The sequence below is a fragment of the Gorilla gorilla genome, chromosome 1 (assembly GCF_029281585.2).
Source record: "Gorilla gorilla gorilla isolate KB3781 chromosome 1, NHGRI_mGorGor1-v2.1_pri, whole genome shotgun sequence".
In the NCBI taxonomy this organism is placed as follows: domain Eukaryota; kingdom Metazoa; phylum Chordata; class Mammalia; order Primates; family Hominidae; genus Gorilla; species Gorilla gorilla.
Window position 1 is genome coordinate 73,896,546 of NC_073224.2, and position 15,037 is coordinate 73,911,582.

At 36.9% G+C, this 15,037-nt stretch overlaps 1 protein-coding gene across 3 annotated transcripts in view; it reads right to left on the reverse strand.

Annotated features, from left to right (window-relative positions):
• Nucleotides 1–15,037, reverse strand: part of DHX9 (DExH-box helicase 9) — a 48,864-nt gene that overhangs the window by 12,400 nt on the left and 21,427 nt on the right. For all 3 annotated transcript variants that reach the window (XM_031012699.3, XM_055367114.2, XM_055367121.1), the window contains 4 exons: nucleotides 8,800–8,941; nucleotides 8,342–8,424; nucleotides 2,925–3,081; nucleotides 465–565 (listed from right to left, as the gene is read on the reverse strand). In XM_031012699.3, the coding sequence (XP_030868559.1) occupies nucleotides 465–565; nucleotides 2,925–3,081; nucleotides 8,342–8,424; nucleotides 8,800–8,941 (483 nt within the window). The remainder of the gene's footprint in view (nucleotides 1–464; nucleotides 566–2,924; nucleotides 3,082–8,341; nucleotides 8,425–8,799; nucleotides 8,942–15,037) is intronic.

Consider the following 15,037-nt stretch of genomic DNA (forward strand, 5'->3'; position numbering starts at 1 on the left):
GCTAAAGCTATAGCTGCTGTTTCTTAAACTTTATTGTATATACAGATCACCTGAGGATCTTGTTAAACTGTAGATTCTGACTCAGTAGATCTAGGGTGGGGCACAGCATTCTGCCTTTCTACCAGTTTCCCAGATGCTGCAGCCTACTGAAAAACTTTGAGTAGCAAAACCTTGTACAACAGCATTGTCCCTAACCGTGTCTGGCCTTTAAACATCGCATTCTTTCTTCTTTTTCCTTTGATCTTTACGCCAGAGATAATTTAACTTGTGACAGAAAACAGCTTGTCACTGAACCTGGAATTTTTTTGCAGTAAAATACATCAATTAATCCAAAGTCAGACATTACAGTCAGTTTTTAAGAAAAGTTTGCTGTAATGCTAATACATTGCATGTTACATTAACTCATTTTTTTCTCTGCATTGACAATTTGCCCATAATGGAAATTCTTCATGAAATTCACTTACATCATCATCCTCACCACCATCATCATCCTTATCCTTCTTCTTCTTGTCTTTTGGTGGAGGAACAAAGTGGGTCATCTGAATGCAGTCTTCCAGAAAATATTCTGCCAGGGACAATCCAGTCAGGTTAAGTACTATCAACTTTCACAATGGAGCAGACCCAAATTCATTTGCTAATTCATAGTTCAAAACTACTTTAATACCCCTCTAGTCTGATTCTTCACAAATGCCAAAAAGTTCCAGTAGCAATAACCTTATTTTCCTAATCAAACTCAGTGTTTCCCTCTCTTAGACCTTGAAGGAGGGTGAGGTGTCTTTTATACATGTTCCCAGAGCCAGTTGGGGTATCCTCTGTGTATAACATTCAATCAAACATTTATCTATACACTTCCATTGTGTGGGAGTTATACATGGAAAGAAGTAACTTCAATACAATATACCACAGTCCATCCTTCCTCTATCAGTATGCACACACAAAATGGCTTCTGGTTAATCTGAAGAAGGATCTCAATGCAAGGACTGGAAGATCTGTTGATCAATTATGCCCGAGATTCTCAGATGGCCCCAGAATGTCTTTATAATCAAAACACCCTCTATATCCAAAAACTCCCGAAGTGCCAGTCTCATCACATCATATTAAGGGCATATCCTATCAATATGACTTACTCCTCATGATGTTAAAACTTGATCACCTGTGGTAGTGCCTGCCAAATTTCTCCACTGTAAAGTTACTCATTTTCCCTTCTTCCCACACTGTAGTCTTCAGAAGTTATTAAACACAGCCCACTCAGGGGTTAGGTAGTTTAGGCCCACTTGTTTGAAAAATGGGGAGACTATTTACATAAATTATTTGAAATTCTTTTGTAAGAGGCACTTGTCACTATTCTTTTTATTAAACCACTTATTTACATATCAGTATAGACACACAAATATTTTATATTTTGGTAATCTAATACCATGTTATTTTTTTTCCTCAAACTGTTCCAGCTTTGGCCATTGGGAACTCTTTCAGGTTGGCTCCTGTGTCCCTTTATCCCCATCGTTATGGGCTTCTTTTAGGCACCTCCTTACTTTAAGGGACAAGATGTTCCAGGCTCATTTTTGTATATTGTTTCATCCTAGAAGCAGCCATTTCTCCAGGAATATCTGGCTCCTTTAGTTGGAGAATGGCATTAAAAACAAAATCTGAATGTGGGGCATATCCCTATCTACTGGGTGTCACTGCTTCTACTCCCACTCAGCACAGAGCTAGAAAAAAATGTGTATGTATACTAACACATGTATCCACACCTATCTATAATTATTTCTATACCTATCCATTTGTATCTCCATTTAGCTAAACACAAGTTCATACTGATCTCGAGTATAATCCAGTACCATATGGTTTGTTCTAGCAATCCCACTTATCCTTAACTTCTCTTTCTAGTAGTAAGAAACTGAGCTCCCACCACTTGCCATCCATTTACTTGTATGTCATTTCCAGTACACATGTACAGCAGTTTCAGAATTAACCTGTACCCCAGTGAATTATACTGGCTTAGCATGCTGGCATAGCCATAACATCACTTTGTATCTATCTACACTGTTTCTCTCTTATTTTCATGCCCTCAATTAGAATGTGCCATAATTCTTTTTTTCCCCCCACAGCTACCAGATGACTATCCTAGAAAACTGTGGTAGCAACTCCTAAAGACAGTAAAGAAGGCTGGGCGCAGTGGCTCTAGACTGTAATCCCAGCACTTTGGGAGGCTGAGGCAGGCTGACTGCTTGAGTCCATGAGTTTGAGAGCAGCCTGGGCAACAGGGTGAGACCTTGTCTCTACAAAATATACAAAAATTAGCCAGGCGCAGTGTTGTGCGCCTGTAGTCCCAGGTACTCAGGAAGCTGAGATGGGAGGACTGGTTGAGCCTGGGAGCCAGAAGTTGCAGTGAGCCAAGACTGCACCACTACACTCCAGTCTGGGTGACAGAGTGAGACCTTGTCTTAGAAAAACAAAAAGATACTAAAGAACTCTCACTTATCAGAAATACATAACCTTGATACACTTCCCTTAATCTTAATTCAAAATCTAGTTGCTCAGGCTCTAAAAAGGATTCTTAATTTGATCCTGGCTGCTTAAACTTTTAATAGTAATTCCCATAATTACCTATACACCACAGTGATTTCCCTTTGACTATACTTTATAATTTTTAAAAGTTTGGCTTTATAAGTAAAGGCCTGGAAACTTACTGGATATGCAAACTACTCAAGTAGTAAATGAAACCTGGTCTCACTTCTCAGACTGTACTCACTACTGTATAAAATAACAGACGAGAAACTCCTCAAAAATGCTATGACACATTTGATACTATAATTTGTCCTGTATTTTAAGTATTCTTTAAATTGTAACTCCAATCTCCAGGATTAAGAAAATACAAACCCTACTGCACAAAAGATGTTCCTATACCACCCCCACAATATTACCTTGAACTGGGTAAGTCCTCCCATAAACTTCAATGATGGGGCAATTGAAGAAATATTCACAAAACATGCTGGTATCAATAGTAGCGGACATAAGAACAATGCGAACTTCAGGATAAGCCTGAACAACATCACGCAGTACTACCAAAAGGAAGTCAGTCTATTAAAAAACAAACACAAAATTTTTGAAATTACATTAAGTTTATATAACAAGCTATGCCCAAAAGAGTTATACAGCCGCAAAACATCAATTAAATTCAGTTTCTTAGATGACTCACAGAAATGCCAAGATAAAGGACCACAATGGATCTTTTATCAATTTTTAAGATAACAATAACAATTTTTAAGAACAGTTGTAGCCTAATAGTTGTGGAGATTAGAAATGAGTGCTACTGGCCAGGTCCAGTGGCTCACTCCTGTAATCCCAGTATTTTTGGAGGTCAAGGCGGGCAGATAATCTGAGGTTGGGAGTTCGAGACCAGCCTGACCAACATGGAGAAATCCTGTCTCTACTAAAAATACAAAATTAGCCCAGTGTGGTGGCACATGCCTGTAATCCCAGGTACTCAGGAGACCGAGGCAGGATAATCACTTGAACCCAGGAGGGAAAGGCTGCAGTGAGCCGAGCCACGTTGGCCAGGCTGGTCTCAAACTCCTGGCCTCAAGTGATCCACCCGCCTCGGCCGACTATATTTTTAAATTTTACTTACTTTATGGGAATGCATATTTTATGCTGTCTTGGGATTTCCTTTTACACATATAACAGCATTGCTAAGATTCATCCACACATTACTATACTCATCCTTTCTGATGACAGTTTACTGTCCCAGTGTATGAATATTATCAGTTAATTCACTTACTCTTACACATATCTGGCTTCTTTTCAAGATTTACTAATGTGAACATTTGCTACTATGAGCATTCTTGTTCAAGTCTAAACAGGAGTGCTAAACATATCCAAGTTTCTGTAGGTTAAGCGTGGGTATGGAATTGCCAAGCTATAGGGTAACTGCTGAACTTCGGGAGATTATGCTTAACTATTTTTCTAAGTGGTCCCATTATTTATATATCCCCATGAGCAGTGGATAAGTGATCCTGCTGATCCACATACTCTCCAACATTTTTAGTGTCACTTTTTATTAAATAAACGGATATAAAGCAGTGTCTTGTTGTGATCTAGATCTATACTTTCCTATTAGTCCCAATGAGATTGAGTATCTCCATGTTTATTAGCCAAATGTTTCCTCTTCTATAAAATGCCTGTATTTTTGATCATTTTTCTACTAAGTTGTTTACTTATCTTACTGATTTGTAGAAGTTGCTTATATATTCCTATACTAACATACTGGAATCTTCAAGCTTGTGGTTTTCCTTAAAGTAAGGAAATAACCTTTTGATTAAACAAATAACCTTTATTTTAATATAGAATAATATATTGATCTTTTATTTCAAGGCTAGTGCATTTCATGTTTTCAGCAATCCTTTCAGAAGGTCTAAGACTATGCTGCCCAATACAGTAGCATTAATCTGAATTGAGATGTACTCTGTATGTAAAACACACACCAAATTTTGAACACACCATAAGAAAAATAATGCAAAATATCTCAAATGTAACTTTTAAAATTAACTGCGTGTTGTAAATATTTTAGATATTCTGGGTTAAATATGTTTAATTTCACCTTCTCGCCTTTTTAAATGTGTTATTAGAAAAATTTAAATTATCTATGTGGCTTACATATTTCTTTTGGACAGCACTGTCTAGAAGATGCTTATTAATATTTTTATATTTTCTACTTCAGTGTTTGAAAAACTCATGTGTCAACATATTTTAAGTTCTCAATCTATATGGAGTTGATTTTTGTACTTAGTTATGAGGTAGGGAACTGATTTCAACTACTTTGAAATAACCATTAGTTTCCAGTTCCATTTACTTAATTGCTCATTCCCTTTCTCACTAATCTGACATGCCACCACTGTCTCCTAACAATGTTGCATGTAACATATAACATACAGTGTGCTTTTGTGCCCTGTCTTATCCCATCTGTCAACTCATGTACCTCACTGTCTCGATTATTTTAGCTTCAAATCAAGTCTTGTTATCTGTAAACCAAGACTCTCTATTCTGCTCTTCTTTAGAAATACTGGCTATTTGGGGCCATAAATCTATCTTTTTAAGTATTTATAATCACCTCATCAAGTTATATGGAAAACCTTGCTGGGATTTTAATTAGAATTGCATTCAAACTGTGGACCAACTTGAAAATAATTGATATGCTATTAAATCCTTCTATATATAAACGTGGTCTTTTCTTTTTCAGTGTTTTGTGATAAAACTTATTTTTCTTGGAGAGATCTTGCATGTTTTTGTTTATTCTTAGGTACTGAATACTCTGACTACTGCAATGGTATCTTTTTTGTTTTTCTAGTTATTTGTGTAAGTATAAAAAATGCAACTGCCTTCGGTATATTACCTTTTATCCAGCCATACTGTTAAATTCTATTATTTGTAGTAATTGGTCTGTAAGTGCACTTGGATTTTCTATGTAAGGTGACAGAACTAGGTAAGATTTATCTTGAAAGAGAACAAGAAAAGTTTCTGCAGGCTGGGCACAGTGGCTCATGCCTGTAAATCCCAGCACTTTGGGAGGCTGAGGCAGGCGGATCACCTGAGGTCAGGAGTTTGAGACCAGTTTGGCCAACATGGTGAAACCCTGTCTTTACTAAAAATACAAAAATTACCCAGGTGTGGTGGCAGGCGCCTACAATCCCAGCTACTCGTAGGAGAATCGCCTGAACTCGGGGGCGGAGGTTGCAGTGAGCTGAGATGCAGAAACTTCACTCTAGCCTGGGCGGAAGAGGGAAACTCCAAGACAAGACAAGACTGGACTGGACAAGACCAAACCAAACTGGACCAGACCAAACTGGACGACACTGGTCAGGACCAGATAAGACTGGTCAGGACTGGGCAAGACTGGACCAAACCAGACAAGACCTGTCAGGACCAGACAAGACCAGACCAAACCGCAGCAAACCGGATAAGACTGGTCAGGACTGGCCCAAACCAGATAGGACAAGATCTATCCGGACCAGATTAGGCCAGACAGGACTGGACAAGACTGGGCTGAACCAGATAAGACTGGTCAGGACCGGACCAGACTGGGCCGAACCGGATAAGACCGGTCAGGACTGGAGAAGACTGGACCAAACAATACCAGACAAGGTTTCACTGTGAATAGTACACAGACCTCAAGAGACCCATCCACCTCAGCCTCCCAAAGTGCTAGGATTACAGGCGTGAGCCACTGTGCCTGGCCCAGACTTACATCTTAAGTTGCTTAAGCTGACCAAAACTTACTGTTTTAGAAAAATACCAACGATAATCCATGACATTATTCCAGTGTTTGGAATAATTTAAACCCTAAGAACATTGCTACATTAACAAGCAAAGATAATATCAAAACATTTGTCAATTAAGTTAATTAGGAAAAACCTATAAAGTTTCCAAGAGATTATAAAGGACAAAAGAGCAAAAATTTTGCCCTACTGAAAAGTTACATGATTTATAGTCATGATAAACCATCCAAACCAGTCTTATTTGCTTTAGCTTAGTTCTGACAAAACTGAAGATGTTTAACAAAAACAGATATAAAAGTAAGAGGAGAAAATCTTTAAGAAATGCTTTGAGGCCAGGAAGGTGGATCACCTGAAGTTAGGAGTTTGAGACCAGCCTGGCCAACATGGTGAAATCCTATCTCTACTAAAAATACAAAAAATCAGCCAGGACTGGTGGCAGGCACCTGTAGTCCCAGCTACTTGGGAGGCTGAGGCAAGGCAAGGAGAATGGCTTAAACCCGGGAGGCAGAAGTTGCAGTGCGCCGAGATCGCGCCATTGCACTCTAGCCTAGGTAACAAGGGCAAGACTCCTCAAAAAAAAAAAAAAAAAAAAAAAGGAATTAAAATAAGTGTTAGATTATCATGAGATCTAAAATCCAAATCCTTTTATTAACCTTATTTTAAATTTTATTAAATAGCAAGTACATCAAATAATGTCACATTTCAAGCATAAGAGTTAAATTTTTTTTGACTGTTATGCTTGAAATTTGGAAATTCCCAATCCCTGGACACTACTAATTTTTGTCACCACAGATCAGATTTGCTTTTTTCTAAAATTTCATATGCATAAATTTATATGGTAGGTATGTCTCCTCTAGCTTATTTCTTTTAGAATAATGTTTTAAAATTTATCCATACTGATGGATGAATCAGTACTTTCTTTTTGTTGCTGAGTACTATTCAATTTTATGACTTATGATATTATGAAATATATATTTTGGTCTTTGACCCCCTTTCCTGGCATACAACTCCTAAAATACTTAGAAACTCTGAAGTGATGTCTTGTGTTTGCTAATGATTGACTGAACTTATGGCTGGTAACCCCTGGGTAACTTCAGGATGGGGGATGGGAGAAGAAAAAAGAAAAAGAAATAAAAAATAGAAATGCTTTGAGTTATGGTTGACAGTTTAAATAAGCATGCTGCCCATGCACTGAAACCTTTGAAAGTCACTATACTACTTAGCTTGGATATCATTTCATATCATTTAATTGCATAGCAAGTTGATTTTACACAGTTTTTTTGTCAAGGACCAAAAGAGGGAGGAGTTGGAAATAAATTCTAGTTTCTTCCTAATTTTTGGCATGATTCTCGTTAACATCTGAAAAGATGAGAGCTGAAAACATCTAAAAGGACTCTTAATTATAAACATTATAGGCTGGGCACAATGGCTCATGCCTGTAATCCCAGCATTTTGGGAGGCTAAGGCAGGTGGATCACCTGAGGTCAGGAGTTCGACACCAGCCTGACCATCATGATGAAACCCCGTCTTTACTGAAAATACAAAAATCAGTCGGGCATGGTGGTGGGCACCTGCAGTCCCAGCTACTCAGGAGGCTGAGGCAGGAGAATTGCTTGAACGTGGGAGGCGAAGGTTGCTGTGAGCTGAGATCGTGCCACTGCACTCCAGCCTGGGTGACAGAGCAAGACTCTGTCTCAAAAAAACAAAACAAAAAACGATTATAAAATCTATCATAAACTTCCAAATCAAAGAAAAACGAATCATAAAAATTCCATCAGCTATTTAGTCATAAACCATTAGTTCAATTGCTGAATTATGCCAGCTAATACTGATTACTGCAGTTATACTTTACAACATAGGCCTTCACCTCCAAAAGGCTTTCTGTAAAGTTTAAGAAAAAAAAAGATTGAATAATCTCGCTAAAAAAAGATTTTCAACATCTTAGTGACTGAAGTTCATGGTTTTGATAATGATAAAAATGGGGGAAGGGAAAACAAAGACATTCTACTGATTTCTCTTAGAAATAGCAGAATTAAGTACCTTACTGTACCTCTCAAGTTACTTACATTAATATCTCTTTCATGTATTTCATCTACAATTACATGACTGATTCCTCGAATGCCTGCTTCTAATTTTCTTAGGAGCACACCTTGAAAAGAAAAACAATCAATAAACTATAGAAAAGTTCAAAGTAGTAAATCTATGGACAATTATCTATATTTCAACTAAGAGACCCCACCATCATTTTAGAAAATAATCGCATGTACATTTAAACTATTAAAAAGTGATAGTGTACTATGAAATATAGTTTTTTTCACTGGTTTTATGATTTCATTTTCTCTAAGCTACAAGATCTAATGGGTATATCATACTTTCCATGAAGGAAAAAACTGCCAAAAGTTTTATTTAAACAAGAAATCTGAGACTGGCTCATTATTTCTTTCCAGTCATTCTGTTCTGCTATCAAGTTTTCTTCACAACCACAATATAAACCCCAAATGAAAAATCAAAATACATTACTGACCTACAGTACAAAACATTATACTGGCATGAGGACGAGGAAGTATAGACTCAAATCGAACGCTGTAGCCACAGCTTTTTCCAGGCTCTTCTCCTCTTTCAAATGCAACTCGCTCTGCCACAGAAACTGCACTGATTCTTCTGGGCTGAGACAGAAAAAAAGAAAAGTGACTTAACAACTACAAAGTTAGATACACTTGTTTATTAGCATTTTTGGATTATTGTAGTAAATCTGTCCTACTGCCAGTTGAATAATAAATGTACAAAAACAATAAATGTACAAAAAATACTATTTGATTCTACGGCAGACACTTCAAAAATGTTTTTCATTTTGCATATAAAATGATTCTATAATTTGTCATTGCCGCCAACTCCTAAAATAGTATTCAAAGTGATTTTCCAGTAGGAAACAGGGCACAGCATACGTAGGGGGGTTTGTTTTTGTAACTGATCGCCACACTAAAAACAGTTTTAAAAAATTATTTAACTGAGACCTATGGGAATCAGGAAGGTGAACAATTGCCTTCTTTGCCATATGTACTGTGACCACCTTCTGCTCACTTATTAACTCAGTAATCAAACATACAATGCACTTTTGCATCAGGTGCCAGAGAAAGGAAACTGAAATCACTGTTTTTGATGAGCTCACATAGCAGGAAAAACTGTGTGTATTGCTATTTCCAACAATCAATCTGCGAAACTCTAAGGGGAATGCTATAGATTAATGTTTAAGTGTTGGATCTTTTTATGAAAACTCTTCTGAAGTGTTCCATGTCTTCTAAGTACAAAAACGATCTTTACTTGGTGGATACTATGAGGACATGCCTAATGTATAGCTACAGAGGTACACGAAGATTTATATACTGCATGCTTTTAAGGTGCCTTGGATTTGATTCTGTCTATAAGTTCCTGATGACAGGCTAGATTTCAGTTCCTTGCTTGTGTATATACTATCACCTGGCTCATATTTATCCTGCCCATAAAGATAAAAAATTGAAAGCTACTTTGTTAAACACACTGTGTAGAATTTTGGTAGCTCTTACTGATTACTATCTTCTTTTTACTAAACAATCCTTTTAATAATCTTATTTAGCAATGGATAAGGATTTTTCCACCTATGTCACCATTTTCTTGAATTTCTCTGTATTTCATAGAAATTACCAAAGTTCTGAAGGTTCAACTCCTGTAAGTCAGATCAGCTGTTTAAATATCAACACATTATATATACACACACTTTCATCCAGAGATTTAATTAGTGAGAATAAAATGAGATACAGACACAGTGCTCTGCACCTCAGTTACCCTGAAAAATAGCGTTACATGAAAGTATGAGCTCTGTATCTGTCCATCAAGAGACTTCTACATACTTGAGTCAAGGAATGTGAAAATGTTATTTCACTAAAGGTGCAAAACATAACCAACAAGTTTTCTGCGTCCTTTCAAAAAGTTGCTTGTATTCTACAACCTATCGTCCCCCTTTTCTACTACTGTCTTCCCTATAGTTTTCCTTTTTTTCTTTTCTAACACTTCTACTAACAGCTGGCTTCTAGAAAGACTTAAAATATTAGGATATTTGACTCTTCTGAGGTGTGTTCACATGCTACTGGTACTCAAGAAATTGCTTTGTTACCTTAGGGTTATTTTCAAGTCTACGATCCTTGTGGTTTCCAGATTACTCCTAAACTGAATATGCGCAGGAGATGGTCAGTTTCCCAAGCAGTTATCTATTTTAGTTCTTAACTACCCACAAAACACAAACGTCTTAAATCCCAAGGAAGACATGACAGAGGTTTTAAATACTAATACAGGAGGTGCTAAGAAACCATGATCAGAAGCACTTTTTTGCTGAATTTCTCTAAGTACGACTAGAACATTAATATCATGACAACTATTTCAACAGCAAAGAAATAAATGACCCCGCAATCTCTTTCCCATATTTTATACGCTTCTCTGATTTACCAACTTCCAGTTTCCTCAACAGCCCTTGACTTAAACAAAAAACATTTAAAATACAAGTGTTTTTCATCCCTAGTTGATTTGACTAGAAATCTGTCATTTTTCTTGAGGGGAGTGTGGCAAAATGCATAAAAGTTAAAATAGGCATACCCTCTGACCCAACAATTCTATGTCTAGGAATTTAATCCAATTAATCAAAGGCGTATACAAGTATGTTCATCCCAGCACACATATCTTTAAGCCCGGTGTGGTAGCTAGCCAGTGAATTCCAACATTTTGGGAGGCCAAGGCAGGAGGAATGCTGGAGGCAACGAGTTCAAGACCAGCCTGGGCAACACAGTGAGACACCATCTCTACAAAAATAAACATCAGTTAGGTCAGGTGATAGAGGCCTCTAGTCCCAGCTACTCAGGAGTCTGAGGCTGGCGGGTTGCTCGGCCCAGGAGTTTGAAGCTGCAGTGAGCAATGATGGTGTGTCCCTGTAATCCCAACAGAGTAAGACCCTGTCTCTCAAGAAACAAGAAATTCCTCTCAGGTTCAAGCAATCCTCCCACCTCAGCCTCCAAAGTACCTGGGACTACCTTGGGGTGCCATCACACTTAATTAATTTTTGTATTTTTTTGTAGAGATGGAGTTTCGCCATGTTGCCCAGGCTGGTCTTTAACTCCTGCACTCAAATAATCCACCTGTCTTGAACTCTCAAAGTGCTGTAATTACAGGCGTGAGCCACCAAGCCTGGCCCGGATTTTGGATTTTTAAAAAATTATTCTATTCTTAAAATTTCCCCAAGGTGTATGTATTACTCTTGTAGTACACCAAAAGCAGTTAAAAAAAAAAAAATCTTCTAATTCTTAATTCTTAGCTCATTAGAAATATTCACAGGACAGGCATTTTGTGTGGGATAACAATGCCTAACGTGAGCGTATCAATGACTATTTAAACCTTTCTCAGACTGCACACCACTGTACAGCGTATGAAGATGCTCTACTTATCCCTTAAATAATCTTAACACTTTTCCCTTGATCTTCTGTGCTTCAATAATTATTTTATATATTCTGCCACAGTGAATAAATACAAGGCAAGGCTCATAGGTAAAACAAGTTCTATCTATACCTGCACGGCCAATTCTATTATAAGGAATATATACATATTCTATATTCCTCAAATATAAATAAGAATCAAGAACACAGAGACATCTAGAAATCATATTTGTGTAATATAACAGTAAAAACCATTGCAGCAAATATGCCTTATTTATGCTTCAGAATACTAGTAAAATCTTTTCCTGCTGCATTCTAGTAGATTAAAAACACAAGTTCAAAAAGGTTATTTTGCCTAAGGACACATAAATGACTTAAGACTTCAAATTTCCTTTACTCCCAATATAATCCTTTCTCCAATTATTTTACTTTTTAATATTTTAACTATGTTACACTTGGATTACTAAATATGTTAAAACAATAACCGACAAAAGTGAGACTAGTTAGAAAGTACCAGTGATGAAAGCAAAGGATAATATTTTTCCAACAGAAAGTTGGAAGAATAGTTCCAACTGTCCTCCAGATATGTGCTTTTAATTTTCACTGCATACATCTGCTTATCTCATTTTCTCTTTAGAATTTTACTCCTCTTGCCTGGAGTCCAGCCATAGTAGTACGTAATTTCAAGTGCTAACCTCTTCCCCACACTTCTGTCTGCTTTAACTGAAGTAGCTCTAATAATATGTACTAAGCAGTCTCTGAAATTACTACGTACCAGGTACTGGGTAACTAACACTTTCTATACCATAAGACGTTGGAGATCTCTCCCAAACTGTTATTTTGTAGTATTCTAGAATCCATACCTTTGATGTACACCTCTTGCCATTTACCCAGAACTACAGCAATTTCTTCCATCTTTCAAAACTGAAGTTCTAAAAGGTCCCAACTTTGCTTTTTCACATCTGAGCGTTAAATACACAGTAACGTGACTAAGCTGCCACAAAATGTCAAGATTCCTAATGCACTAGATACTACAAAATGTATCAGGCTCCACTATCTCTTATCTTCTAAGGTTCTGAATTTATTTTATATAAAGAACCGCTCTTATCCTGAAATGATGGTACTATGGGGTAAATACAGGATTGATAAAATTACATTAATATGCTTGATTTACATCCTACAATTACAATTCATCTCTTTCAAATAACTTTAAAGGTAGAAGACAACTATTTCCTACTTAAAATTTTCTGCATACAGCCCACAGGTTTTAAGTGGCTTGAGTATGGATAGACCGAAGGATAAAATTCAGTGAGTTTGGTTGAGAATTTACACTAAGGCTGATGTCATGGTTTGAGCTACTCATTCTGTTATACTCCAGTCCATAACTCTAAACTTGTGCTCTGTGAACTGAGATAATACACTTAAAATCAGGAACATAAAAAAACTTTCTAATACTTAACTGATGACTTCATGTGGTTTCCTATAGATGGCTACAAGTGCAAGATAATGGAAAAATGATTCAACAGTGGTATTACTACAAAAATAACTAATGCTATCTCAGACTGTGCCAAAAGAAGTACAGTATATTAAAAACAAAAATAACAAAAAACTGTATTATATAATAACCAATCAGCATGCTCAGGCCTACTTTTCATATTACAGGTAGGTGCTGATGAATTTGAGTGTGTTTAAATCTTAGACTTACTGTACCTTCATGGCTGAACTATAAATGTTTAGTTGAGACTTTCAAACTAAGTACATACTAGGAGACACAATATAGGTTTTTAAAATTTTGAAGACTTGTTACAGGTAAGAGGTATGAGACTGATTTTGGGACAAACGCTAGGACAAAAACATGCAAGCCACAGAATGTAGATGCAATATGAGTTATAAGTAATTCACCCCAAATCAGAAGACACAGGTTTGCTAATACATTTCCATGCCACTGAACATTTTAAAAGACAGTGAGACAAAGCACTTCTCACTTGGGCAGGAATTTTTACTCTATTTATGACATGCAGACAACTTGAGATTCCTGTCTTCACAGCTTGCTTGTTAAATTCTGCACTTCTTTCTGCTATATGCCACAACTGCTTTTGAGATTAGAAATGGATAGTGGTAGAAGGGAGAGGAAGGGAAGAGAAGAGCAGAGCAGAGCTGAGCTCAAGGCTTCTCTTCTGTAAAACTGCACTCTTGAACAATGTTCTTCCTGAAAGATGAGGTAAGAATTAAGAGAATATTTTATTGGAGTATGATGACATCTGGGGCTGCAGCCTTCACTGTAAGTCAAAAAATCCATAGCCAGTTTTAGGGGTGAGTCGGAAAATCAAAGAAAATTTTGTGAACAAGCTAGGAATCCTTTCCCAGAAAAATGTCAATTTATCATATTTTTTCAAGCCTAAGGTATCATCAGCCTTAGGATGCAACATGATTCCTTCACAGCAATTTTTTTTTCAGGAGAAAACTCAATTCTTACATAAAATATACAATTATACTAATTATACAATTATACAAATCTACTAATTATAAAAATGTATCTCAATTTCAGAAATGTTAAAAAGTTTCAGATATATGCTTTATACATGCAAATATAAATGAACATGCACACATTTCAAAGTTTGTAACTCTCCTCTGAAAACTGATTACGTTTCCCAGGTTAAGCAACATTAACCCATCGGGGAAAAAAATAATTTCTAAGTCAAGATGTAAGCCTACCTCAGAGGTAGTACCTGGCTATTTGCAATGCTCTCCCACAAAGTGCCAGAAGCACAGGGTAGAGCCAACGGAACTGTTTAACCTGAGAGCACTTAGAAGAGCTAATCAGTTCTTCCCTAAGTACTGGGACAAACATGCAGGTGCTGCTCATTGCTGGTAAGGTAATACAGTGTTAGTTAAAAGGAAGAATCCTAAAAGGCAGATTGCTTGGTTTTTTAATCCTAGTTCTACCACTTTCTGTGTTAACCTTGGGCATTTTACCTTCTTTGTGCGTTAATTTACTGAAAGGGAAATACTATGTGAAATAGTACTTACATCTTAGGGTCATTATGAACTTCGATTGAGTTTTTTCTAAAAAGCTACTGCTTAGAATAGAACATGGCATACAGTGAAAGTTAACCATTACCTGTCTGACTGGTTTTTATTCAATACCAAGGTGGTTAGACAGAGATGACCAAGATTTGGATGAACTTTAGGACAAAGAATTCTTAATCTCGACAGTCTGATTCTAGGCCCAGACTCTTTAGCCCAGATAAAAAGAATCCCTCACATGATCCAGTTTAGCTTACTAGTGTAGCATACTAGAGATTA